Source organism: Denticeps clupeoides, chromosome 3 (assembly GCF_900700375.1).
Source record: "Denticeps clupeoides chromosome 3, fDenClu1.1, whole genome shotgun sequence".
Lineage (NCBI taxonomy): Eukaryota > Metazoa > Chordata > Actinopteri > Clupeiformes > Denticipitidae > Denticeps > Denticeps clupeoides.
Genome location: NC_041709.1, coordinates 35,405,435 through 35,432,983, shown reverse-complemented (window position 1 = coordinate 35,432,983; position 27,549 = coordinate 35,405,435). Strand labels below are relative to the sequence as shown.

At 45.8% G+C, this 27,549-nt stretch overlaps 2 protein-coding genes across 2 annotated transcripts; both read right to left on the bottom strand.

Moving 5' to 3' along the window:
• Positions 1 to 11,103: 11,103 nt before the first annotated feature.
• Positions 11,104 to 14,772, bottom strand: LOC114785733 (calpain-2 catalytic subunit-like). The gene is made up of 11 exons (XM_028972276.1): positions 14,588 to 14,772; positions 14,152 to 14,221; positions 13,963 to 14,081; positions 13,753 to 13,886; positions 12,626 to 12,940; positions 12,442 to 12,516; positions 12,200 to 12,366; positions 11,955 to 12,124; positions 11,853 to 11,864; positions 11,561 to 11,772; positions 11,104 to 11,442 (listed from the first exon to the last, which is right to left on the bottom strand). Exons 1-11 carry the CDS (start codon positions 14,768 to 14,770, stop codon positions 11,430 to 11,432), a joined length of 1,470 nt encoding a protein of 489 aa, XP_028828109.1. The 5' UTR covers positions 14,771 to 14,772; the 3' UTR covers positions 11,104 to 11,429.
• A 2,732-nt stretch (positions 14,773 to 17,504) lies between these two features.
• Positions 17,505 to 26,373, bottom strand: capn8 (calpain 8). Its single transcript, XM_028972196.1, has 21 exons — positions 26,067 to 26,373; positions 25,743 to 25,812; positions 24,128 to 24,246; positions 23,923 to 24,056; positions 23,679 to 23,847; positions 23,520 to 23,603; positions 23,342 to 23,427; positions 22,688 to 22,762; positions 22,341 to 22,501; positions 21,513 to 21,682; positions 21,415 to 21,426; positions 21,008 to 21,219; positions 20,609 to 20,645; positions 20,473 to 20,538; positions 20,331 to 20,388; positions 19,753 to 19,817; positions 19,538 to 19,606; positions 18,994 to 19,072; positions 18,788 to 18,904; positions 18,267 to 18,325; positions 17,505 to 17,697 (listed from the first exon to the last, which is right to left on the bottom strand). Exons 1-21 carry the CDS (start codon positions 26,301 to 26,303, stop codon positions 17,674 to 17,676), a joined length of 2,103 nt encoding a protein of 700 aa, XP_028828029.1. The 5' UTR covers positions 26,304 to 26,373; the 3' UTR covers positions 17,505 to 17,673.
• Positions 26,374 to 27,549: the final 1,176 nt, after the last annotated feature.

Sequence of the window (27,549 nt, the reverse complement as noted above, 5' to 3'; positions counted from 1 at the left end):
ACAATTAAAGAGAATAAAATAATATTTATTAATAGTTATAAAGCACGGATTACTGGTTAGTCTATTAAAGTTACGTTAGGTGCGTGTGACGTCACATCTGTGTGCAGTTCCGCTGACGCCCCGTTCTGCTGCTGCCTGCTTGAAATGAATCTTTACAGAAATTCCAGACTGGAGTGAATCCTGAACCGGGTTCGAGTCCAGCTGTGGAGCTTTCTGACGCTGTGGGAAACGACGACTTTATACTTTATTTTATCCTTCTTTAAAATAATGATGCTCCTCAATTCTGTTTGTTTGATGGTGAATAATATAAAATTGTGAAATTGTGTATTTCATCATGAAGAAGCTCTTTTAAAGATTTGGAGGAGTGTTGGTGTTGGTGCAGGTTCTGTACAGGACCAAACATGACCAGATTCGACTGTGCATAGTTATAGAATTAAATAAAACCGAATAAAAGGGGAATAAAAAGTTATTACGTTCAGTGAGAAGATGAGATGCAGGCATCATGGGTTGTGGATCTGTATTGTTCTAAAGTGCAAGGTGTGTAGACCAGTGGAACGTTCAGATGTACGGGTTGGAGGTGTGAGGTGCTGGAACACCTACTTAACCCCCTAACTGTCTACCTTTCCCTCTAAAACAGGGAATAATAATAATGGGTATTAATAATGTATATCTAACAACCAGCCCAACATCTAGAAGGTGAGGTGGCGCGACGTAAAGTGGCCTAATTATGCAGCAGATCTACTTCCTGTCTTCACTTCAAAAATGGGGTTATTGTAGCCCCATTATTCACATCACTGTTTCTACAAATCTACAAAAAATTTTTTTGCATTTTTATAATATATTTTCACATTTTTGTAAAAATGTATTTGTTACGACTTTGTTTTCTGAAGGTTGTTGGTATTTTATACTATTAGGTACATGCTTTCAGGTCTTATGATTATTATAAGTACGTTATTATTTACTATAAAATTTTGTCCTGTCGGTGTGCAGACTTCCATCCAACCTCAAAACACACGAAAGGATCCATGCTGGAGATAAACCGTACCGTTGTGAAGACTGCGCCATGACTTTTATTTATAAGAGCTTCTCACCAGCTACAGCTCTGAAAAGTCACCCGAGGACCCACAGCGGAGAGAAGCCTTCTCAGCTCCGCACCGTAGGCTCCAACGCCACCAGGAAATACACAATCGAGAGAAACAAAGCTCGAGTAACAGGAACTTTTAACCATTTTATATTAAAAACTCCTCCAGCAGGACAGATAACAAGCCTTTCTTTTTAATTCTACCGTTCATCCGGAAAGTGTTCACCGTGCATCACTTTTTCTCTAATTTTCTTGTTTCTACACGATTTCTTATGTTACAGACGTATTCCAATTGGATTCAATACATTTTTTCCTCAGAATTGTAGACACAACACCCCATAATGACCACATGACAGGTTTACTTGAGGTTTCAACAAATTTATTAAAAACCACATGGACATAAGTATTTACAGACTTTGCTTCGTACTTTGTCGATGTGCCGTTGGCAGCAATTTCAGCCTCAAGTCTTATTGAATATGACACCACAAGCTTGGCACATCGATCCTTTGCCGGTTCCGCCCATTCCTCTTTGCAGCACCTCATATGCTTCCCAGTTGGAAAACCGTAATTGTGACTTATCGCACATTTAGGCCGTCCTCAAGCAGAAGAGGAGGGCCTTCAAATCAGGAGACAAGGAGGAGCTGAAAAGGGTGCAGAGGGAATTAAAAATCAGGGATGGAAAGGACAGCTACAGGCAGAGGATGGAAAACCAGCTCCAGCAGAACAATGTCTGCAGCGTCTGGAAGGGCCTCAGAACCATCTCAGGCCACAAAGAAAAGAACTCTCTGCCGGTGGGGGATGTGAGGTGGGCAAATGAGCTGAATCACTTTTTCAACAGGTTTGATTCATCTGCCACTGACTCTCCCCCCAAACTGTCCTCTCTGATACAGCCCTTAACACCTGCTGCAGACACCCCCACCTCTATTCACACCTCCGCTACACCCCCCAGCCCCACCTCTATTCACACCTCCTCTACACTTCACACCGCTGACTGCTCCCCCTCCCCAACCAGCACCCAGCACCCATCCAGAACACGGCTCCAGCCTGTCTCTCTCAACCATGCAGGTTACACTCTAAAAAACGCTGGGTTGTTTTTTCAACCCAAATGCTGGGTTGAGTCTGTTGTTGGGTTGATTTAACCCAATTTGGGTTGAAAATCGGTCTCGATCTGTAACCCAGTGGTGCTGGGTTGGGAACGCGGACCTGAAAGAGAGCACGCACGTCACGTCAACTACCTGGGACATCAGCGAGAGAAGCCGCCATTGTCTTTGCACCGTCTTTAGTTTCTGAGGGGCGAAAAAAAAAAATTTCTGAAGGGCGAAAAAATTATTTTATGAGCGAAAGCCGCGGGGGTAGGAGACGGGCGGAAAAAAAATTCTGAGGCAAAAGCTGCGGGTAGAAGGACAGAGGAGAATTTTTTTCTTGCTAACTAACACTTGCTATGCTAACAATGCTTAATATCTTGCGACTGCATTGGGGCCAGCAATTTGTGTGTACTCACTCACGCGGAGATAGGTAAGCTTTATTTTGCATATACAATGTGAAAGGGGGTTTTGGGGTTTAATGTTGTATTTTAGAAGTACACCTTTCTGTCTACATTTGTCTGTTTCCCTCAAGTTTGGACCATTTTGTGGATGAACAAGGTGAGTTGTTTTCTCTATTCAAATTAGAAACTGCTGGAACATTTGTAGTTTGAAACATGCATTTAATTATGAAGTCATCTTAAGGGAACAGTGAGCATTTGATACTTGCAGCAATGTGTTTTTAGAGTAGCTCTCTACTTATCTACATACAGTTTTGTAGAATTCAAATTATTTCAATGTAGGTTTGAAAAAGTAAACACCCACTTTCAACATATGCCAGTTTTTTTTTTGCACTACTAGTTTTGTTTAAAGCCACTTTAAAATGCTTTGGAAATGCAAGTACTATCTGCGAGAAGAGCACAGTTTTTTAAACGTTACAGGCTAAAATATGGAACTTATGCAAGAAGGAACTAAGCCCTTTCCTTGCTTGCATCAGGAATCATGTTTGTTCTTAGACGAGAGGAGGTTGTAAAGGATGAACCTGACATCAACCAGATGATCCAAAGCTGGCCAGTGCTTTTTTGACTGAAAACCAGGTTTGTGGATGTGTCCTTTAATGTATTTTTTTTCTTATTTGTTTTACATACATGATGTTCAGAGAGGTTTATTTGTGTTATAAATAACTCTGCCTGAATATCAAAACTGAGCATATTTAATATTTTTCAGGTTTACCTGGAGTTTAACAGGATTGTTGGTAGAAATTTTAAAGAAGAGTTCTTTGGTGTTCTTGATGGGTTGTGTCCAATTTTGATGGAAATTTCAAGAGGAAGACAGGTCGGATAGAAAAGCAATTAGCTGACCTGCTACAACACAACGGTGGGTTGATATTTCTCTTTTCTTCTCATAATGATATTGATGGTTAGTTCAATACATAAACTGTTCTCTTGTGGTATTTCTCTATATGGACAAATAAACTGATATAAGATTTATTTCCTTTGTTCTACATTCAAGTGTGTTTTATACCACTTTGCAGAGCACAGAGCCAACAGCCATTAGATGCCTTGTCCTGAGAGGACTTCCAATAATTCTTGGAGATCTATGTTCTTCAAGAGCAGTTCAGTGAGTAAACCCTTTCTCCATTTGTACCATTCAAATATCAAATTGTGTAATATACCACCTACTGTCACAACATGAAAGACGCCTATATATAAACACACAAAATAGATTGTTTACAGTGCCTAAAATAAAATCACATTGAATTACAAAATCTATAATATTAGACAATTCTATACAGTTGATTGTAGACAAATTGCTGTTAACCTGAATATTCTCTTTTTGTCTTGTTTCTTGCACTATGTAGAGTCCATGGAGACTCCATGGACATCCCAGTGGGAATCCTCTATTATGAGGACAACAGTTCAGCAAGCCCAGCAATACCATAACTCAACCCCTCAAGACTGGGCATCAACCGAGAGGGCAACCTGGCAAGGGAAGCACTCACCAACCTACCTCAAGCAATGTGCCTCTTGTTTGGCTTAACCTACGCACTTCACCGGCAGCACCCAAAGTGCTTGAAAACACGTTTACCTTCATTCAGCAGGCAATGTGAAATTAAGGTAGAAGTGAGCTACCTCCAAAGGTTCAGAAGCTGAAGAATGAGCTAGCAGGGTAAGACCCAATTATGCTTATAGCACAGCTCTTCATGCCTGATTGTTGTACAATTACTTTGCAGTGATTAGAGCAAATAGGCTTGCAGTTGTTCATTTTGTATCTGATTCTTCTTGTGCTTGATGTGTCTAGTATTGTATTATTATTTTTTTTTACAGAGGGCACATTTTAGGAAAGTTGCAAGTTTATTTTGACCAAATCTGATCCTTACTGCATAGATGTTCTTAATGCCTGCTTTGTTGTGTGTTTCTTACAGATGACTCTTATATCTTAGTTTATGCATGATAAGAAAACTTTTTTTCATTACATTTACATGTCAAATTGTGTTTTTCTAAAGTTAATTTGGCTTCAATCTGATTCATTGTTACTGACTTTATTCCAGAAACACTGTGACTACAGTTTGATACATTTTCATAAAAATTGTCTTAATGTTGAGGTGGAGATGGAAAAAAAAAAGTCTTAAATTCATATGGACACATTTTTTACATGTTTTGTCATTAATAAAATTCCATTATTGAAATATGTATTGCTGTATAATTGTTTTTATTTTAGTAATTTTAATCACAAGTTTCTATATTAAATTTCTGACCCATTTTGGGTTCCATTCAACCCAGCAGCGTAGTCATTTTTAACTAATAGTTGGGTTAATAATCACAACCCAGCATGCTGGGTTAAACGTGTAACCCAACTTGTTGGGTCAAAATAACCCAGCGTTGGGTTGGTCCCTTTTTGACCCAGCGCTGGGTTACCAAAATAACCCAAATTGGGTTGTTTTTAACCCAGCAGTTTTTAGAGTGTAGGAGAGAACTGAGGAGGATGAAAGCCAGGAAGGCAGCGGGCCCAGATGGAATCAGCTCAAGGCTTGTCAGGTCCTGCGCAGTTTGCTTACCAGCCTGGAATTGGAGTGGATGATGCCATCATCCACCTCGTACATCGTTCCCTCTCTCACCTGGAGAACCCTAGGAGCACTGTGAGAATCATGTTCTTTGATTTCTCCAGTGCTTTCAACACCATTTTACCCACAATCCTGAGGGACAAGCTGGAGCACACAGGAGTGGACCTTCATCTAGCCACATGGATCCTGGACTACCTCACTAACCGAACACAGTATGTGAGAACTCAGGGCTGTGTGTCAGACACAGTTGTCTGCAGTACGGGGGCTCCGCAGGGAACGGTACTTGCGCCGTTCCTCTTCACAATCTATACTGCAGACTTCTCACACAACTCCACCAACTGCTTCCTGCAGAAGTTCTCTGACGACTCATCACTGATGGGGACGACAGGGAGTACATAGAACTGACATGGGACTTTGTGGACTGGTGTCAGCAGAACTACCTCCAGATCAACACTGGAAAAACCAAAGAGCTGGTGGTAGACTTCCGCAGGCACAAATATCCTCCACTGCAACCACTGGACATCCAGGGACATTGAGGCAGTGGAGAGCTACAAGTACCTTGGTGTTCACCTGAACAATAAACTGGACTGGACTCATAACACGAATGCACTTTATAAAAAAGGGCAGAGCAGGCTGTACCTGCTGCGGAGACTCAGGTTTTTTGGAGTACAGGGGCCACTCCTAAAGACTTTTTATGACCCTGTAGTGGCATCAGCCATCTTTTACAGTGTGGTCTGCTGAGGTAGCAGCATCTCCGCTGGGGACAGGAAGAGGCTGAACAGGCTGATCCGGAGGGCCAGCTCAGTTCTAGGATGCCCTCTGGACCCAGTGGAGGTGGTGAGTGACAGGAGAATGGTGGACAACATCTCCCACCCCATGCAGGAGACCCTGACAGCACTGAGCAGCTCCTTCAGTGGCAGGCTGCAGCACCACGATGTGGGAAGGAGAGGTTCAGAAGGTCTTTTCTTCCAACCGCTGTCAGACTCTATAACAAAGACCTCACAGCTGACCACACATACACAGATAAACACACACACTTTGGCACATTCTGTTAAATTGTTAACTGTTTAAATTGTAAATTTGTACATATATACAGATACATATTTATCTTCTTTTGTATTATTATTATTATTTATTTATTTGTGATGCTATTGCGTCTGTTTTTGCTGCTATTACCTTATGCTTCTGTCCACTTTCTGCAGTGACAAGTGCAATTTCCCACTTGTGGGACTAATAAAGGTTTATCTTATCTTATCTTTTCTAGATACACCAGTCAGGTGTGTAAGCAGTGTAAAAAGCAGCAGGTGAGTTCATCTGTCTTCAAGCACAATGGAAAGTGTCAGAGAAAGAGTAAGAGGAGGAGGAGGACAAGGATGAGGAGGAGGACAAGAAGGAGGAGGAGGAAGGAGAGGAAGAGGAATGGCAGGTAGTTTTATGAATGGATGGAGAGGCGATCCTGCATGAGTTAATTTACGCTGGGTTCAACCTGACGAGAACATGAAGGAAGATCATTGGCCACAGGGCTATAGTCAATGTTCCAGGGCAACATGGGGGAAATGTAACACTCTGTGCAGCCATTAATCAGAATGGGGTCCTCCACCGCCATGCCCATATGGGCCCTTACAACACAGCACTCATACTTACATTCTGGGACCAATTGTACTACATAACAGCAGCAAATCAAATCGCTTATATGCAATACATTGTTGTCAGGGAAAATGTGTCTTTCTTGTGCCTTATGGTAAAAAAGTGTGGTTTTGTCAGGATTGGCCACAGCTGATGTTGCCAGGTGTGGCCAATCAGGACCTCTTTTAACAGCCGGGGATTTCCGCCCCTTCGGGAGCGACAACATTTTGTGAACTTTGAGTGAACGTATGCATTTTGAGTTCTGGCAATCGGCACACGCCTGCGGGCTAGTTTAAGTTGATCCCCTTTATTGCCCTTTTTGGCCATCATGCGGGTTTTGTTTGTAATCCTTTATTGTTTATTAATAAATCCTTGTTCCCAATATGTCCCGCCTCTGCGCGTCCTTCCCCCCTCAGCTCGCCGTCGTGACAGGTTTTTAAACATAAGTGTATAGTTTTTACAAGAGAGTTTAATTATGCAAAGGATCTGTAGTGTTTTGCTAATTGTGTGTAATGTTTTGAAAACAAGGGCCCTGTATTGAAAATCGTGCTTAAGCGATCCAAAAAACTTCTCAGCATCTAAGCTGAGAAGCATTGATGGGGTGTTCCATTTTTGTGCTTTTATTTGAAGATTTACGCCTCATTAGCTGTTCCTTGTCTCTGTGCAATGAAAACAGTCTGGTCAGGTTTTACTTATCTTCTTTTGAAATCTGTTTGCAATGATGGCCGTAAGTATTTTTAGATCAACACATAGAAGGCTGATGGGACGAGAAGAGCCCTCTTTATCCAGGAAGTCCATCCACTCCTGGAGATTTGTTATTTTTAAGCTTTTTTTTATTTCTCCTTTTGTAATTGGGCTTGTTATTTGGTCAGCTTCCTCCTCGGTCAGTTTACTAAGATTAATGGATTTGAGCAGCTCTTCAGTCTTTTCCGTCTTATTGGGGCAGTGCTCTTCCCTATATAATTCCCGATAGTAGCTGGCAAATGCCTTTGTTATATCCTTCCGCTGCTGCACCATATCCCCAGATTTTGGGCATTTTATTTTATGCACCACTCTGCTTGATTGCGATTTATGCAGCTGAAATGCTAACAGGCAACTAGCCCTATTACCAAATTCGTAATACTTTTGGTTTGTAAATCTCAGCTGCCCCTCTGCTTTGTAGGTTAACAAGTTGCAATAAAATTGGCCTTTAGGTGTCATGATCCGGTCGGGTAGGGGTTAGCAGTTCGGCCCGGAGTTTCATGTTAGTCTTGTGCAATGTTCTCTGATCGTGTTCACCTGTGTAGAATTATATGAGTGAGTGTGTCGGCTCGCCTGGTGGTGTTGAAGGTGAGGAGCGGCCATTCAGTGGGGCGAGCCGGAAATTGACCGTGAGCGGCGGGCGCCTGTGGACGGTGGACGAGGTGCCAGTACCACACTGGCCTGAAGCCATCTGCGCAGGACTACCGCCACTCGTCCATCGTAAATACCGGACCAGTCCTCATTCATTTACCATTCATCTCTGCTGTTCATCTCTTCTCTTCTCGTCTCGAATCGATTCTACTCGACTCAACTCGACTTCTCATCTTCATAAAAACTCAGTGTATGGACTACCTTCCCTCCTTCGTGGACTGCTTTGGTGGGCACGCCGGGTGTCCTGCCTAGGAGGGGGGGTACTGTCATGATCCGGTCTGGAAGGGGTTACTCCCGTCTGGGATCTGGACCAGAGTTTCATGTTTGTCATGTGTAATGTTCCCTAATCTTTTTCACCTGTGTCTAATGTATAAAGCTGCCCTGTTTGTGTCTGTCCTCCATTGGGTCTTTGTTATGTTACACATTCACCATGTTACCGGATGTCTCCCCTCTCCTGTTCTTCACCAATTAAAGCCCTGTATCGTGACGTCGTGCGAACGCGTCCTTCTTCCTCGTCATTATCTCCGTTCAACTGCCTCGTCATGCCAGAAGGTTGTGACATTAGGACACATTTAGCTCCCTCCCATAAGACTGCTGGAGACTCCCCATCCTTATCATTAACTTCAAAATAGTCAATAATGCTTTTTTGTAACTCTTGTTTATCTATTTCTTTATTTAATATAGATTCATTGGCTCTCCAGTATTTAAAATTTTTATTTGGGCTCATCTTAAATTTCAAACATACTGGAGCATGGTCTGAGATGGTGATTTCTTCTATATTACATTCAGTAGCTCTAAAGGAGTCTACTCCTCACATCAGGATCATGTCCAACCTTAAGTGGGTACAGTGAACCTGTGAGAAGAAGGTAAAATCTCTCTCCTTGCGATGTAAGCTGCGCCAAACATCTACCGAGCCTAACTCCCCCATCAGTGTTAAAAGAGCCCAAGACTTTCGGGTTTTAAAACCTGAACCAGCTGGGAGAACATGAACAGCATCAACCTCCAACTACCATCACATACCTCTCCTCTTTATCACAGAATTTTTTTCTCATGAGAAAAATACATAGATTTATTGCAAAGAATTGTGACACCCCTCTTCCTCCCATTGTGATATGAGGAGTTGTATTGCTGATCAACCCATTCCCTCCTCAGCTTCAAATGCTCCTTTTCTGAATGTTGGGTCTCCTGAAGCACAGCTATAGCACAGTTACATTTTTTTATTGGTTGAATACTTTTTCCCTCTTAATGGGGCGACACAGCTCTTTAACATTATAAGTAACACAAATTAGATTGTTCATCTCGTATTATGAACTTTTTCAACATGGTGCAGGAATTTACATATTAGCAGGAATTGGCCCATTTTCAATCTCAGGACATGAAGAACATTAACAACATAGAACAAGAAAATGAACTGGACAATGTAGGCTTCAACATACCGGACTGGACCAGTCAGATATCAAACCTGATATATCCAGTCCCCGGTGAATCCTGGGCAGAGGGTGGTGACTAGCTCACTCCTTTGTGGTGAAGAAGGATTCCATTCCTGCATATGAGCGTGTTTGAGGGCCACGCCACGTTCTCGTTCCCGCAGTGCCATCCGCGTCGGGACAGCTCCCTCTCACCCCCATCTTCTCAAGTACGGAGCGTCTGACACCATCGGAGAGGTTTTCTCACCATCTTCTAGGGCCACTCTCAGCTGTGCAGGAAAAATACACCTGACTCTGATGTTCTTCGGGAGAAAAGTTGTGGTCCAGGTATATCTGCCCTTCTTTGTACTTTTCTCCCATGCTTTCCTTAGAATAGCCTCTTTGACGGAGTCGTCCAGAAACTTTAGAATCAGGGATCTCAGAGCAGCGTATACCTGGCAGTAGGTGCTCTGTGAGCTCTCTCGATGTTAATGTTCTCCTCTGGGGGTAGTTGAAGGGCAGATTTAAGCAAGTCTTGTACAAAAAGTTCGACATCTTTCCCTCGCTTCCCTCTGGCGCACGGTAGATTCTCAGGTTGCTCCTCCGTAGTCTGTCCTCCATGTCCTCGCAGATGCATGTCGCGCTGTAGAAGATGCTGGATGGCCTGTTCATGGTGCTTCACAGCGTACTCTCTTTTCCAAATTTGTCCCTTCATCTTTTTGTCCCTTAAAGGCCGTTTCTAGTCTTGTTAAGGAGAGCTGAGTTTGCGTGTCCCTCTTGATTGTCTTTCCTCATTTTTTCGACTTCCAATATTCTTGACTTTGTGAAGTGATTGTCACACGGTGCACACAGTGAAATTTGTCCTCTGCATTTAACCCATCACCCTGAGTGAACAGTGGGCGGCCATGACAGGCGCCCGGGGAGCAGTGTGTGGGGGCGGTGCTTTGCTCAGTGGTACCTTGGTGGATTGGGATTTGAACCGACAACCTTCTGATTACGGGGCCACTTCCTTAACCGCTAGGCCACCACTGTCCCTGAGTCTGCCCCAGAGTCGTGCGTGCTAGCGTCTACAGAACAAGAGGCCGGTTTCAGAGTCTACTGTTTCAAATTGTCCCCCATGTATTTAACTTGGTCCTGTTTTTGCGACCCCTTACCTCTCAGGGATAATGGCACATTGTCCGAGTGAAAATTTGTCGAGTTTTGTGTAGTTTAGTTAGGAAATATATTCGTATACGAACGGAGCACCCTTCTAATGACTTTTAACATTCGGGAATTAAATGTTTCTACGATTTTCAAATTTATCAGACATTAAAAGACAAGAAGGGATCCATACTGGAGAGAAGATGCATGTGGTGAGTTCCAACACAACTCTGTCCTTCAAAAGATTCAGGACAATAAGTGACCAAAATAAACATAAAAAAATGCGAATTACAGTGAATAATCACATAAAATGGCAGATTTTGCTTAGATTTTTTTAGGTGATCCAGCTCAGAAATGCAATCAAATGAAATATAAATTTTTAAAAGTGTTTTATTTCTCAACTTTTATGGATTAGTGACCAATATGAATAGTTATCTGAATGCTCTCACTGCATGAAAAACAGAATTAAATAGAAACATCACACCCACAATGCAGCTTCCTGGCTGGCAGAGAGTTGCATAATCATCTGCACAATACATTTGCGGGTGTGGCACGTTCCATTATTAGCTATATTGGACCATAATTCACACACCAGCATCTCAAAATCAAGGCACCAGATAAAAACACAATTCGGGAAAAGAGCACAGAAGATTTTTTTTTCAAATTTTCACCTTTGTCTTCATCATGATTTTTCCTCTTCAGTGACTATTTCTGTGTAAATATTTGCATTGGTTAATAAAATGATAATATTTATGTGATAAAAATGACCACTTTGCATGGTATATCGTTGATTTGTAATGTTTTAGAATCGGATTTGTTTTCTACTCACCTGGTCGGTGGCAGTTTCTCGAAGAAAAGTCTCAGGGTGAAGCTGCCTTCAAGGTAGGGCGTTTCGGTGGACGGGATGATGATGTACTCTCCAGCCGGGAGTTTGAGGCGTTGGCAAAGCTCCCGCCTCGCGAGGAAGGGCTGCGTCACGGCAACGGGCTTCAGCTTCAGCAGCGCGTCTCGACCCAGACTGACATCGGCGCGGCCCTTACACTGGCAAAGAAGCAAAGTTCTGACACGCCTGGCCTCACCACGGCTAACCTGGACCTGGATGAACAGAATTACACTCGTACCTCTTGCGGAACCTGGAAGAGGAACGTTGAAACGCCTGTTATTTTTACTTCTACGCTGTGAAGTCGTGACATGATGAGTTGCACGATGCGCAACCTCATTACCTCATATATGGCAAACCCAATGTTGTTGAGCTTCCTGCCAAACTTCTTCTCCTTGCGTATTTCCTTCTGTATGAGTCCCACCAGGAAGCTGCAGCCAACTTCTCCGTCGTAAGGGTCATCATCCACCTCATCAAGTTTGATCCCAAACTGGGGGTTTGTATGGAATGAAGCTGCAGGGATTGTTGGAAGAGATGAATTTCGGGCCCATTCCATGTTTAATAGATGAACCTGTGAAGGCTCCTCACTTTTGAAGCTGTTGCAGCCGCCTGCAGTGGAGCCCGGCTTCCATGCCCCGTCGAACTGGGTGTAGCTCCAGGTGTGGAGTTGCTCCTGAGCGCCGGTGAGCGCGTCCGGTGTCAGGTTGCAAATGTGGACCTCCCACAAATTACTCTTGAAGTCTGGGTACGACATCCTTCATAAGGGTGAGAAGACGTGTCAGGTGTGGAACAGAAATGCATGATCTGGGGGTTTTCCGATCTGTATTTACCAGAATTCCCCATCATCTGCTGAGTAGTTGAGCTTGGCTTTCTCTTTTGGATCAATCAAGTCCCATTCTTTGGACCTGAGAGAGCAAGAAGGAAGACTTTATGGAGAACAAAATCCACTAAGACCCCGACTTGTCCCTCTCTGTAAATCTGCCGCCAGGCCAGCAGGTGTCGCCACGAACTCACTCGTCACTCCAGGCTCCTTTCCACTCGTTACATCCCCAAGGGTTTCTGAGGCGCACCAGCTGGACTGTGCCACTCTTCCCATGGACCTCTTCCATGCCAGTGATTGAGTAGGCATGTAGCTTGTCCAGGTTTTGAAAGGCCACCTCCTTGGTGAAGGTGGCAAGCAGAGAGCCCAGGGCCATGGCCTTTCTCATCAGCATGAAGAGGTACGGAGGAGGTTTGCTCAGGTCATAGACCTCCACGATGCCCCCGGTGAGATCAGTGAAGCTCTCAGATGGGAGACCTCCTTTCAAGGCCTCGTAGCTGCCGTTCAGCCTGTAATAAAAAAAAATACAGAAGCATAGAAGCCTGCACGGTAATCTCCGAGTCTCCTGGCCGGTATAGTTCTTTTTGGAAGTCTGTCTTAATCTTAGTTTCAGTCTAGTTTTTGCATCTACTTTCATTTTAGTCTTTATTAGTCACATCCAGACTCATTTTATTCTAGTCAAGTTGGTCTAATTTCATTTTAGTCTAATTTTAGTCAGAACGTTCCATGACTATTTTAGTTTTAGTCTACGAAAACTGATGAAAATTGTATTTTAATCTTTTTACACACACACACACACACACACACACACACACACATATATATATATATATATATATATTTTTTTTTTTTAGTAATAAATTTTATTTAATCCAATCAATATAGTACAAGCAGCAAGTAGAACAGTCAAACCTACTTTTGGTTAAAAAGGAATGCCAAATGAATGCCACTTTGTGTATTGTGGAAGTCATGTCACCAGACAGGATGGGAGATACAGGAAATGCAATATAATAATAAGGAAATAATGTCTAGTCTCGTTTTAGTTAACAAAAATGAAGAGACATTTCAGTTTTTATCTTGAAAACCATATTTAGTCTCGTCTTTATTTGTAATAAATATTATATTTCTCCATAATATTTTTTGACAAAAACAACCCTGCTGGCCAGTTTAACAATTACGTGCAACGCCGTGAGAACCAAGGAACCTTCTGGAGATATAACTGTCTTGATTTCAGATTTTCCACAGCGTCCACCTTCGTTGAGGGGACACAACAGTGAAAATGGCAGCAGGATGACTGACTGGACGGAGCAAGTCCACTCACTTGGCATAGGCCTTCTCCATCAGGGCGCTCCAGAACTCTGAGCGTTCCGAAGACTGGACGAAAATCAGCTTCCCCTTCCTGACAGGCAGACGGTCGTCCACAACGACGTCCACCCATTCTCCATACTGCCAGAACTGCAGACAAAGACAGAGGTCTTACACCCGGTCAGCCCTAACACTGGATTCACTGCGTCCGTGGCGCTAGGCCCACCTGGAAGTGAAAGATCCCGGCGTAGTCCTTCTGAAAGCTCTGGTCCTGAGGAACCACTCTGGCCAGGATGTCCTTCTGGAGCGTGAGCGAGGCGATGGCTGCCAGCAACCAGCAGTCTCCTAAAACGGGAAATGTCTGAAAAGGATCCATCATCATCGCACGTGAATTCACGGTTGGGGGTTCACCTACCGAGCTCCCCCTGGCAGATGTCCGCCTTGCTGGTTCCATCAGAAACAAACTGCGGGTTACTGCAGAACTCCTGCGGTGAAAGTGGACTTCATTCATCATCCAATTTAAATATTTTCATCAGCTGAAGGAAGATCAGTTTAGATCAAATCTATATTACAGTCTGAAGCCTGAGAGACCTTCACTAAAACCATTTTTACATATTACACTATTTACCAGATGCCCTTATCCAGAGTGACTTACAGTCAGTAGTTACAGGGACAGTCCTCCGCTGGAGACACTCAGGGTTAAGTGTCTTGCTCAGGGAAATGATGGTAGTAAGTGGGGTTTGAACCTGGGTCTTCTGGTTCATAGGTGAGTGTCTCTACCCACTAGGCTACTACAACCCTAAACCACAACTTTCCCACCCGAGTAGTGAAAGACGGATGTTAAAACTCACGCCGGGTCTTTTCCACTCGACCCCTAAGACTTTATAAGATCCGGGTCCGAGGAGGTTGAAGCCCAGCGAGGACTGCAGCGCGGGAAAGGCGTCGTCCGTGAAGAGTTTCCCGCTCTTCAGACATTCCCTCCGGATCGCCTGGAAGTCCTGGGCCAGGAACGGAGCTGCGCGCTTGTTCTGCATCTCGGGTCTTTTTCTCTCTTTTAAACCTGTGCACGGGTTTTATACCGAGGGGAGGGCGTGGTCGCCGCCCCCTCCTCAGCCCCCACGCGCCGGGGTGTGGCCCAAACTCCAGAGACATTCCACAAACTCTTCAATTCCACAGGCAAACTGTCCAATTCATTTAAAGGTGACACTCGGTGCATGATGTTGTGAAGGAGACGACCAGCTCACGGATTTTATTAGATGTTAGTAGCATTTAAAATGGAATTAAAATGGAATTATCCTGATAATAACACTGACGTGAGAACAAAAGCGTCGTTCGTGTTCAGGTTCTTGCTGTTCTCCTGTTATAAGGTTTACGGCGGATGAGGTTATAACATGGTTATATATACAGATTTAATACAGGGACGTTCTATCACTGGCCGAGCAGCACCGGACCTCAGTGTGTATCAGCGTGTGTGTGTGTGTGTGTGTGTGTGTGTGAATCCAGCTTGCTTCGTCTAAACAGACGTGTGACTCTGAGACGGACTGTTTGTGTGTAGGAGACTGTAGCCCGAGGCTGCAAGCCGAGACCCACAGACAAGTTGAGACTGCGTCCTGACCGAAGACGCTGTGGGACAACAGCAGATTCAACTCAGAAGATGTGGATTGTTTTGGGAAGTTTTTATTCATTCATTCATTCATTCATTCATTCATTCATTTATTTATTATCTATTTATTTTTTATTTATTTATTTATTTTCTCAAATATGCACAAAATATCGATTTAGCAGAGGTTCTAATAATTAGTTTTATAATTACTGTAATTATAGAGTCATAGCAGAATACAGAGTGTCACTGTCTTCAACATGAAGACTGCTGTTTAGATGATCAGATCAACCTAGATCTCATCAAGGAACCAGGAACGATCCACTGCCTTGGACCAAACCCACCTGTTTCATCACCATTTTAACCCTTCCAAAATTCTACTTTTATTGATATATGATTTGATTGTAGACTTTAATGAGCAGTTAAGCATTTTTTTTTTCACAATTTCAGGTGTAAAAAGTTTTCGATGACAATGTCCCACCTCTGCGCTTCATTCCCCCATCAGCTCGCGGACGTGACACTTCCCATTTTTAATCAGGGCTACTTGTGTTTTACACTTTTAGACAGTCCCGAGTTTCAGAGTTACCTTTGGGAAGATGACAACTTAAATAAAGTGCTTTACTTCCGAGTGTGGATTTCTAAGCCTTGGTGTCCAACTAAGACAACTTCGTTCCCAACTATAGTTGGGAGAACAATTACTCTTTCTTTCAATGAAGATCCATGGGAAGAACAACAAATGAAATGTTAAATACATTTTACCAGGGAGGGAAGATGAAGAACGGCTCGATGATTATTGGGTTGGCATAAGGTAAAAGCCAAGGTGATCGCTGCAGTCAGGTAGAGCAACATGGCGGTCACGTGATACACCGCATCCTGTGTGACAACCTGATCCTGGTCATTCCAACTAGTCTCAACATCTGGAATATGAAGGTCCATTAATATTGTACTGCTGTTCCTCCCACGGCTGAAGACCAGAAGATGAGGCAGAAGACGGAGGAGAACATGACCCAGCCCAGAGCGTGAGACAGTGGCACCTTGGAGGTGACCAGCATCATCCACACCACCCCACCGAAGACCTGAGGCAGAGTCACTTCATTCGATTATAACTCGATGTATTCATTAATCTGAGGTCCGTGACAGTGCTGAAAGTCAGATTTCATTACTGAATATGACTACGTGCCCTCACACACATGATGAAACACCTTGTGATGTTATCGGACAACAGTGGATGGATGCAGAATGGTTTACCCAAATACCACTGTTCCTTGAAACTGTGTTCTGTGTCCCTGGTTTGGGGGAGAAGCTCAAGCAGCCGTTGATTAATTGGATGCATTGGAGGCTTCACCATCATATTCTTCTTCTCTGTGACATCAGAAGGCTTGAACTTACCAGGTCCAGAACGAAGAGTATGTCCAGCATGGTGGCAAAAACCTTGTAGCCCATGGACAAAGCTGAAGAAGTCATGGCCACCTGATCCTTGGACCACCACAAGCCTGGTTCTAGAATGCATCTGTTTGTCCAATGGCCTGAAGGACTGTATCTGCATGCTGTAAAGAGCGTGTGTCCTGGGCCCTGGTGTCACTTCCTGTGGTTCAGCGGCGTGACAGTTCACACTAATAGGTGCTGATGTGAACCAATCCCTTCTACTCTCCATCGCTCTTCTCCTATGACAAGTGAGATGTAGCCTCCTGACCTTGAACAGAAGATCATTACTCTCATGGTCTAATTGACGGGTGAATCCCCTTGGTTCAAGCTCTTCTGAAAGCCTTTCTGGTCAACTCCTCCACGCAATATGATCAAAATGGCTCAGCTTGGATTTCACTGTGTACATTCAGAAGGAACAACACAGCGGAACAAGGCCTGTGGTGTCACACAAGCGCCTCTTTTATTTCAGGTTCTTCACTCTAAAAATGCAGAAGTACATTTATAACGGTAACGAGAAGGTTGCCGTCCAGCTCGTTGTGTTCTGCACTTCAGCATTAAAGGAACAGAGCAGGTAGAGCTGCAGAAGCTCAGCTTACAGGAAGAATGGCATGAAAAGCACAAAAAAATACAGAACCCTGCAGCGACCATCTGTTTAGAGGTCAAAAAGGGAGGTAGGTAGGCCCTGTTCTACCAGCTGAAATCTAAGGAAACGTTACTTGGGATTAAAAAAAAAGAGAATCTGCGTGAGTTTAAATTTTTATTCAGTCAAAGAACAGAACATGAAATTATTAAAAAAACACGAAAATCAGATCCTACAAGCCAACGTGTCAAACAGTCAAGGATCATTGGCGACTCTCTTCATGTGAACGGAGGAAAAAACACGTTCTCTGGAGATGAAGCATCTCAGGAATGTTAATGCAGAGCCAGACAAAGCCACTGTGAACACACACGCACACACACAGTGTTGAACAGTATACAATACAGGCCAAAAGTGGATACACCTTCTCATTCAATGTGTTTTCTTTATCTTCATGACCATTTACGTTGGTGGATTCTCACTGAAGGCATCAAAACTATGAATGAACACATGTGGAGTTCTGTACTAAGTGGAGACCTGACCTCCACAGTCACCGGACCTGAACCCAATCCAGATGGTTTGGGGTGAGCTGGACCAACAAGTGCTAAACACCTCTGGGAACTCCTTCAAGACTGTTGGAGAAGCATTTCAGGTGACAACCTCTTGAAGCTCATCGAGAGAATGCCAAGAGTGTTCAAAGCAGGAATCAGAGCAAAGAAACTAGAATATAAAACATGTTTTCACTTATTTTTTTTGTTAAGTACAGAACTCCACATGTGTTCATTCATAGTTTTGATGCCTTCAGTGAGAATCTACCAACGTAAATGGTCATAAAGATAAAGAAAACACGTTGAATGAGAAGGTGTCCAGACTTGTGGTCTGGACTGTAGCTCGCTGCACATGTGAAAAATTCATTAAAAAGTCATACCTGGAGGATGTCCAGTTCTATTTTCCCCGTGTTGTTCTTGTCCAGAGTTTTGAACATTTCTGGTCGAGAGAAGGAGAATATGGAATAAGAGACCGTTAAACGGTCGTTTTCATCATCAGATGTAATATCTGGTGTTTAACGACTTGCACGCGTTAACTTTAAGTTGAGAAGTAAGTTGTGTAGAGTTGCCGTGGCGCCGTGACCAGATCCCCTCTTTTCCCCGAACGGGTTTTGAGACCAAATGAGAGTTTTTCGGGCTGGTAATCAAACATCGTAAAAAAACTGCGTTCTGGCGTAAAAAAAAAACTGCGTTCTGGCATGCCTGGAAATACAGTCTTCAGTATCAGCCGCCCCTTATATCCTCCCTGTCTGCACCCCCGACATGAAAAGGCTCAGATTCACTTCCTGCTTGTCGTGTGCAGGATGTTGGACAGTAATCAGTGTGGCGCTTCCGCTCTGCTATGGAGGGCTAATGGGCGGGAATGGCGGACCGATGGCATCGCCGCCGGGTTCACACTCACTGAAGAGCATCTCCAGGCGCACCAGGCAGCCCACGAAGCTGTCGAAGTCGATGGCGTACTGCGCGTTGGCGTAGTTCTCCACGATCACCTGCAGAACATCGCTGTTCAGCTGGAACCCTGGTGGGGGGGGTCACACCGACAGTTGTCACGTTTGTGAAGGAACGGAAGGTGGCTTCAGCGGTTCATCTGGAGGGAAGGAACCCTACCGGCTTCAGCCAGGGCTCCTCTCATCTCGTGGCTGCTCATGGTGCCCGAGCTGTCCGAGTCAAACTTCTTAAAGACGTCCTGCGTGGACATCCACCAAACACGCGCCGTTACTTTAAATAATACCGCGTTCGGAATCATATGGAGAACCTGGAAAATGTGATCACACATCAGTAAATTCACGCAGGCTTGAGAGCCTCCCGTGCGTCCAGGTGGGAGTAGGAACGGAGGACAGGTGGACACTTCCTGTCCAGCCCCGCCCGGAATCTATTGTGTCTGGTTTAAAGCCACCAGCCATTCAGCTCCTTCTTTAAAGAAGCTGTGAGTGAAGTGTAAATAGGGAGGAATTTGCCCCCCGGCTCGCCAGCTCTTCCGTGGGCGCGGCCCCCGTCTCTCAGTTCATTCAGTCCGGGCAACGTTTCTTGTACACACACGTAGAACGAGTGTTTTTGGATAATTAAAGTGTTATTATTGGATTAATTAAAGTGCCATGGTGAAATGCATTCTGTGTGTGTGTGTGTGTGTCAGGTGATGATCTGATCCTACCAGATACTTCTGCATCTTTAGCCACAGTGTGTGGAACTCCACCAGGCCCAGCTTCCCAGTCCCGTTTTTCTGCTTTGTGTTAAGGTATATAACACATACACACACACACACACACACGCATACACACACATGTATACACAGACACACACACACGCATACACACACACGCACACACAGAGCAGCTGCTCAGGTGTCCAGTCCTGAGAGGAGGATACATCAAAGACAGCAATGATCTGGCGGCACGTCTCCAAATTGAAGCCATCGCTCTTCACATCAGTTCCTAACGCAGGAGACAGGAAGAGTCAGACAGGCAGACAGACCTACAGACAGACAGGTAGACAGGCAGACAGACAGACAGGCAGACAGACCTACAGACAGACAGGCAGACAGACCTACAGACAGACAGGTAGAGAGACACGCCTACAGACAGACAGACAGACAGGCAGACAGACCTACAGACAGACAGACAGGTAGAGAGACACGCCTACAGACAGACAGACAGACAGGCAGACAGACCTACAGACAGACAGGTAGACAGACACGCCTACAGACAGACTTACAGACCTACAGACAGGCAGACAGACAGACAGGCAGGCAGACAGACAGAGAGACAGACCTACAGACAGACAGGTAGACAGACACGCCTACAGACAGACTTACAGACCTACAGACAGGCAGACAGACAGAGAGACAGGCAGACAGACCTACAGACACGCCTACAGACAGACAGACAGACTTACAGACAGACAGAGAGACAGACCTACAGACAGGCAGACAGACAGACAGATCTTACTCTGGGAGGTGACTTTTGTCAAAATCTGCTGCAGTTCAAAAGCAGAAATTTCCGAGTCCTGTGGAGGGAAAAGCACGTTTTTACGCTCTGAATCCTCGTATTGTCTGAAGACGACCTGTTGAGGAGGGTTTGAAATACGTACGTTTCCGGCGACCTTCATGAAGAGCTGTTTGAAATGAGGGTCCACTTCTCCTTCAGAAACATCATGCTGGCAAAGAAGAGGAGCACGTTAAAACAAAGAAATGTGTGATTGTGTGTGTGTGTGTGTGTGTGTGTACCTCCTCAACATCTGCACTGAGCTCTTCTTCCATTGGACTAAAGATGAAAAATCAAAACATGTTTTAGACCTCAATGTTCATAATTCTGTACAGAATGTATTTGCAATTTAATAAAATAAGGGACATGAAATAAATGAAATAAAGATGCTGTAGTGAATGCTGGTGTGTTCATGCACGTCTACAATTTACAATCCACTGCAAGAAATTTGTGTGTGACTTGCACAAGTGTTGTACAGTTTCTGTACTTTAAACTATTACTGTACTGTAAACTCTACAGTTCTGTAGTTTATAGGACTTTGTTATGTGCAGAAACTTGATTTGTGGAATTCTGTGACGTCTACATGCTGTGGAAATATGTGACCCCTGTGTGACCCCAGAGACGCGTGACCCCTGACCTACCTGGTGGGGGCGTGCTTCTCCGAGAAGACGCGCAGGATGAAGCTGCCCTTGCGGTGCGGCTCGAAGGTGGAGGGCACGATGACGTACTCGCCGGGCGGCAGCTTGAAGCGGTCGCACATCTCGCGCACGTTGGAGAAGGTGGAGCTCATGGCCGTGGCCTTCTGCCGCAGCAGCACGTCCGGGCCCAGGTGCACGTTGGAGCGGCCCTTATACTGTCAGCCAATCAGGACAGAGAGATTTTTTTCAGGAGATTTTCCCCCTTCTGGGGTTGTAAGGACAAAGAGGAACCGTGGCCCTTATTCAGTCAAGGAAGGTGGCACCTTCACCTTCTAAACCATTCCTTACACGCGATGGTGTAATGGTCATGTGACCATGCTCTGATGTGGCCAAAGTAAAACTGTGCATACCTCAGCAGGAACCTGAAACACAAAAAGAGAAGAATTCATTCCTGAGCTCGGTTCTGGAGCAAACCAGATGTTCCATCCTGTCTGACGGTTTGATGCACCTGATAGATGGAGAAGCCGATGGTGTTCAGGTCTCGGCCGAGCATCTTCTCCCTGCGCGTGTCCTTCTGCATGAGTCCCACCAGGAAGGTGCAGCCATCCTCCCCGTCGTGGGGGTCGTCGTCCACGTCCTCCAGCTTGATGAAGAACTGGGGGTTGGAGCAGAACGTTGCTGCAGGAGACAGAACAGCGGCGGTGAGTAACCGGACCCGGTGATGCGTGTTACGTCCAGTGTCGTATTTTTACAGGATGTCACATCCTCTGTCCTCCATTCCTGCACCTCAGCGTCCATCTTCGCACCTCTCTGGTGTCTCTAATTAAAATGCATCTCCTGACGACGATACCATTTTATAAAACTAATGTACAGCATGCGAAGTGCTTTAACCAACACCGTATACGGGCAGCGTATCGTCCTTCTCTGTCCCAAAGGTCGGAAAAATGCATCAACTTTTCTAAACTTATGCACTTTCTTATGAACGCATGCGTGCATGCTGTTTGAACCTGCATCACCAGCTCATGCGTCCTCTCACTGCAAACAGCAGATGGCGCCGCTGCCAGCAGGGCACAATCAGACTGGGCCAATAACACCGCGGCGCGGTGACCTTCTCAGCGGGCACAACCAGTGTCCATGGCGGGAGTCCTGGTGACTGTCCTAATGAGGGACATTAAAACCGATTCTGAGGTGGCCACGCCCGTCTCAGCAGGGAAATGAAGCAGAATTGTTGCAGTCTCAGGCCTCAGACTGGGGCCGGTTGACTGTACGTCCCACAGATTTAGCTGGTTTAGATAATACATTTTTGGTTAATTTTATATGAATTATGTGGAGGCACCTGGGTTGTTTCTGCAGCCCCCTGCGGTGGAGCCGACCCTCCACGTCCCATCAAACTGGCAGTGGCTCCAGCGGTTGACGTCCTCGCTGCTCAGAGTGTCTGGGGTCAGGTTGCAGATGTCCAGCCTCGAGAAGTGGACTTTGAAGTCGGAGAAGGACATCCTGAGAAGGGAAGAAGGAACGAGATTTAAAGATTTGAAAAAGCCGCTTCGCCGGGCGTGTCCAGACTCCAGGTGGAGCACAGATTAGTTTCACAGTGTGTCGACACTTAAAAAACAAAAAGAGTTGCGTTTCCGGATTCCGACCACGCCCTTCACTCCCCAAACCACGAAGACAACCGTGTCTCACCAGAACTCCCCGTCGTCGGCGGAGTAGTCCAGCTTGGCCTTCTCCTCAGGCCTCACCTGGTTCCATTCGCCGGAGCTGTGGGGACGATGCAGTAGAAAGAATAAATATATATATAGATAAATATGTATTAAATATATAAATATGCAGTAGAAACGATAAATAAAAAGCGCTATGCGGCGGGAAACTATTTAGTCAAGCTTCTTCCATGGAGCTGTTTAATATGTGGACTCCACCTTCAGGTGCAGCACCGACACCTTCTGCAGGTTGTAACGTGTGAAAAGGAGGTAAATGCAGGGAGATGGGTGCAACAATACAGGTCTGAAAAGACAAAGTCAAGCATCTGCAGAAAGATCATTAATAACGAACTGAACTGCCCACATGTGGCAGTAAAAGTGATAAAGTGAAGTGATTGTCACTTGTGATACAAAGCAGCACAGCACACGGTGCACACAGTGAAACGTGTCCTCTGCTTTTAACCCATCACCCTGAGTGAGCAGTGAGCACCATGACAGGCGCCCGGGGAGCAGTGTGTGGGTACCTTCATCAAGGGGACCTCGGTGGGACTCGAACCGGCGACCTTCTGATTACGGGCCCGACTCACAGTAATGAAAATCGCATTCGGTGAAGGTGAGCGTGACGTGGTGCATCACTCACTCGTCGCTCCAGGCGCCTCTCCACTCCACCTGCCCCCAGGGGTTCCGGATGCGCACCAGCTGGACGCTGCTCCCCAACACGTGCACCTGCAGCGGCGCACAGCGACAAGGTTCACCGCAACCTCGGCCGAGGTGAGAAGCGCGGCTGATAAGCTGAGAGACGGATGAGATGGTGCAACCTCCTCTGCTGCTGTGATGGAGTAGGCGTGTCCCTTCACCAGGTTCATGGCGGTCTTGGCCTCCGTGTCGTACGCGCTGGTGATCTGCCAGGGGGGAGAAGAGGAGGTTCACGCCAGGGGCTCGAGACGTGCATCATGGGACGGGGGGCGGGACCTTACGTCGATGGAGCAGCCCAGCAGGGAGCCCAGCTTCAGGGCCTTCTTGGTCAGGTTGTAGAGGTAGGGAGGAGCCTTGCTCAGCTCGTAGCTCTCAGCGATGCCGCCGGTGAAGTCCTCGAAGCCCTCGATGCTGCTGCCGCCCGTCAGGGCCTCGTAGCAGCCGTTCACCCTGAGGACACCGGTTCACCGTGACGACCGAAACACGGCGATTACGTCAGACTGGACCAGCGAGGGCGGAGCTTACTTGGCGTAGGCCTTCTCCAGCAGGGCCGTCCAGAACTCGGTCCGCTCGGCCGAGTGGACGAACATCAGCTCCCCGTCCCTGATGGGCAGGCGGTCGTCCACCACGACGTCCACCCATTCGCCGTACTGCCAGAACTGCGGCCAGAGGGGCGGAGAGCTCAGCGCCTTCGCCGGTCTTCACTCACGCAGCCGCACGCGAAACCCACCTGGAAGTGGAAGATCCCGGCGTAGCCGTCCTGGAAGCTCTGGTCCTGCGGAACCACCCTGGCCAGGATCTCCGTGTCCAGCGTCAGGGACGCGATGGCGGCCAGCAGCCAGCAGTCACCTGTAAACAGGCTTCATGCTGAATGGACGTGTGTGTGTTGACCGTGGCGGTGAGTACCGTGGTGTAGGCCGCAACGTGTTCTTTAGACTATGTTCCCCGTGTGAAAAGCGCGGTGCCGCCGTGTGGTTCCTGCTCCTCAACTAACAGAGAAATCCAGAGACGGCGTCCAGTAGGGACTTGTCACTGTCCTGCAAGAACCTTTTCTACTCAGATCCAGCGTCCCTGTGTCCCCTTGTAACGTACATGAACTGCGTTATAATGTGTCGGTGACGGTGTAACGTTTGTGTAAAAGCAGAGTAAAGTAGTCCAGAGCAGTAATGAGGTCAGATGTAGAGCAGGGTGTGTGTGTGAGTGTGTGTGTGTGTGTGTGTGTGAGTGTGTGTGTGTGTGTGTGTGTGCACGCTCTCTATCTTTGCTCTGTTTGCCCACACTGACCACATCACCAAGCAAACACTGTTTGCATGAGTAATGGGCGGGGCAGGTGGGTGTGTCGGGGGAGGCGGCTTGTCAAAATAAACATGAATAAAACACCACAGAGCCTGAACCGTGATTGATATGGAACCACCGTGAACTGGGTTTTAATGTCAGGATTATGTCGGGATCGTCATCGTATCGCAGGTGGCCTTCTGTCGTCATCTTCGGTGACATCACCCTATTACTGCTGTCAGTGCTCGGTTTGCTCTATTCACCAAGTCACATGACGTCCCAGACCTGGTCCCACCCCCTCACTCTGACTGAGGAAGAGCCCAGAGAAAGCCACACCTTCCTTGGTGGCACAGAAACTGCATGATGCCAGTTGTGCCTCAAACATATTGCTGTGTGTGTGTGTGTGTGTGTGTGTGTGTGTATATTCTGACATGAGATTTCGGTCCAGATCTGCATTATTCATGCAGCGTGTTGGACAGCAGCAGCGTGGTAATGGGACACGCCTTATTAATTATTGAATTAGTTGGCTGTTAGTGGCCTGGCCCCGGGCCACGCCCGACACCTGCAAAGATGACATTAGCGCTTAGACCCGCAGTCAGAATCGAGGCGGCCTGAAGACTGACCTCTGAGGGACACCGGAGGCAGGACTAACCTGGCTTTCTGATTGGTCGAGAGATCAGACATGGAAAATAAAACCTTTTTTGTCTGTATTGTCATAAATGACCCTAAACTGAGACTAATTAAAATGCTCATTTCACATAATTTGGACGTGTGCAAAAACGCTGACATTCTGGAAAGACCCACATACTGTTATCCAGCATATAATTTGTCATGTTTTGATGACAGTGACACCATGTCCCTTATTTGCATTTTGACTTTGCCCTGGAAAATGCCCTTTATTATTACAGTGAGCTGCAAATGTGGCCGCTGCCAACATGATGTTCAACACACACACACACACACACACACACCTGGAGAGGAGTGGGCCTAGTTTTCTCCTGGTCTCGGGTCTGATGTTTTCAGCAACCATAAAAGAAATGTCCTATTTCTATTAAACTCCTCACACTCACCTAGAGCCCCTTGGCAGATGTCGGTCCTCTTGGCACCTTCAACAATGAACTGCGGGTCCTTCGTGAGCTCCTGCGGGGTGAAGATCAGGTGTCTGGGTGTCTCATGACAGTTCGGGTGTTCAGACACAGGTGAGAAAGGCCCAGATTCTCTCTGGTTCTCCTCTTAATTTGAATTAGAAAATTCGAATCAGACTTTTTCTTTCGTACGCACCCGTACGGAAGCGTCAGCACAACACCTCAGTTTCCCCTGAGAGAACCTGAGCTGGTGCAGGTAACTGTGACAACATAACACACACACACACACACACACACACACACACTCACCGTGGGTCTCTTCCACTCCACCCCGCGGGTTTTGGGGGAGTAGCGTCCCAGCTCGTTGTAGCCCAGGGACTTGGGCTCGGCGGGGAAGCTGGGGTCGCAGAAGAGGGTCTTCCTGCGGAGGCAGTCGTCGCGCAGGCTCTGGAAGTCCTGCTTGTTGAAGGGGACGGCCTTGTCGTTGGTCCCCAGCCCGTCCTCCCTCTCCTGCCTGCGGACGAAGTGGCTGGCTACGCTGGACATGCTGGCGACTGGATAAGGGACGGAGACCTTGAGTGCGGGTGTGAGTGTGTGTTCTGGTGTCCTTGGCAGGGGCAGGAGAGCCGTTTTCAAGGCAGCAGGTGAAGGGCGGAGCCTGTCTACCTGCAGCGGGTGTGGCTGGAGGCTTTTCATCAGCTTTCATGGGTTCAGTTGTCACTCGGGTGTCATGTGTCCTTAGCAGCAGGACCAGACACCGATTTTCTACATGAATTTAGAACTTTAGATCTATAAACATCTAGGGCAACGTCTCAGGTGTTCCTGCACTCCCGGAACATTCCAGATTATAATAAACCACTCCCACAAAATCAGTCGTTCCCTGAATAAATATAGCCCGGCACTGACAGAGCTTCAGAAATTCCTGCAGCACGTCACACTGAACTCAGAGACTGTACACCACCAGCAGACAATTTTTTCCATAAAAATTGTTTGAGCTTCTGGGATCAGGCACCAATCCTGCCTAGATTTTAATGTAATAATACCAACCAACAACATAGAAGGTTTATTTGAGATCAAGTAATGATTAAATGGAAAAAATATATATACATATATAGTCTTACTTATGTATAGAGTGAATAAAAAGATTGTATTCATAGTTGGACAATTGATCACTTCATCCATGGTAACATGGAAGCACGTTGTCAGTCGCTCTGGATGAGGCCGTCTGCCAAATGCCTTAAATGAAAATTTAAATATTGAAATAACTGGCATTACTGCAGCCTGGCCCTGCTAAATGAAAAGAAACATTATCTAAATTTTCTATGTAAAAGTTTGATGTGTGAAATTGACAGCCTGTTCCGTAAAGGTGTTTACATTTGTACAGTATTTTTACAGAATAATTCTGGCCACCAAAACAACAGGATTTTTCATTTCACAGATTTAACTACAAATTCTTACAGAAAACATTTAATTAGAACATCGAAAATTCTATAAAACCCTAGCTAATACAAATAAAAGAATATCTAATCAATTTTAAATGTAAACTGTAAAAACAATGAGTTTTTTTTATCACCTCAGTGGACAAATACCATATAGACATTTCTGAACATCCAGGGTATGGACATTGAGGTTGTGGAGAGCTACAGGTACCTTGGGGTACTAAACTGGACTGGACTTACAATACAAATGCTTTCTATAAAAACGGCAGAGCAGGCTGTACCTGCTGCGGAGGCTCAGGTCTTTTGGAGTACAGGGGCCACTCCTAAAGACTTTTTATGACTCTGTAGTGGCA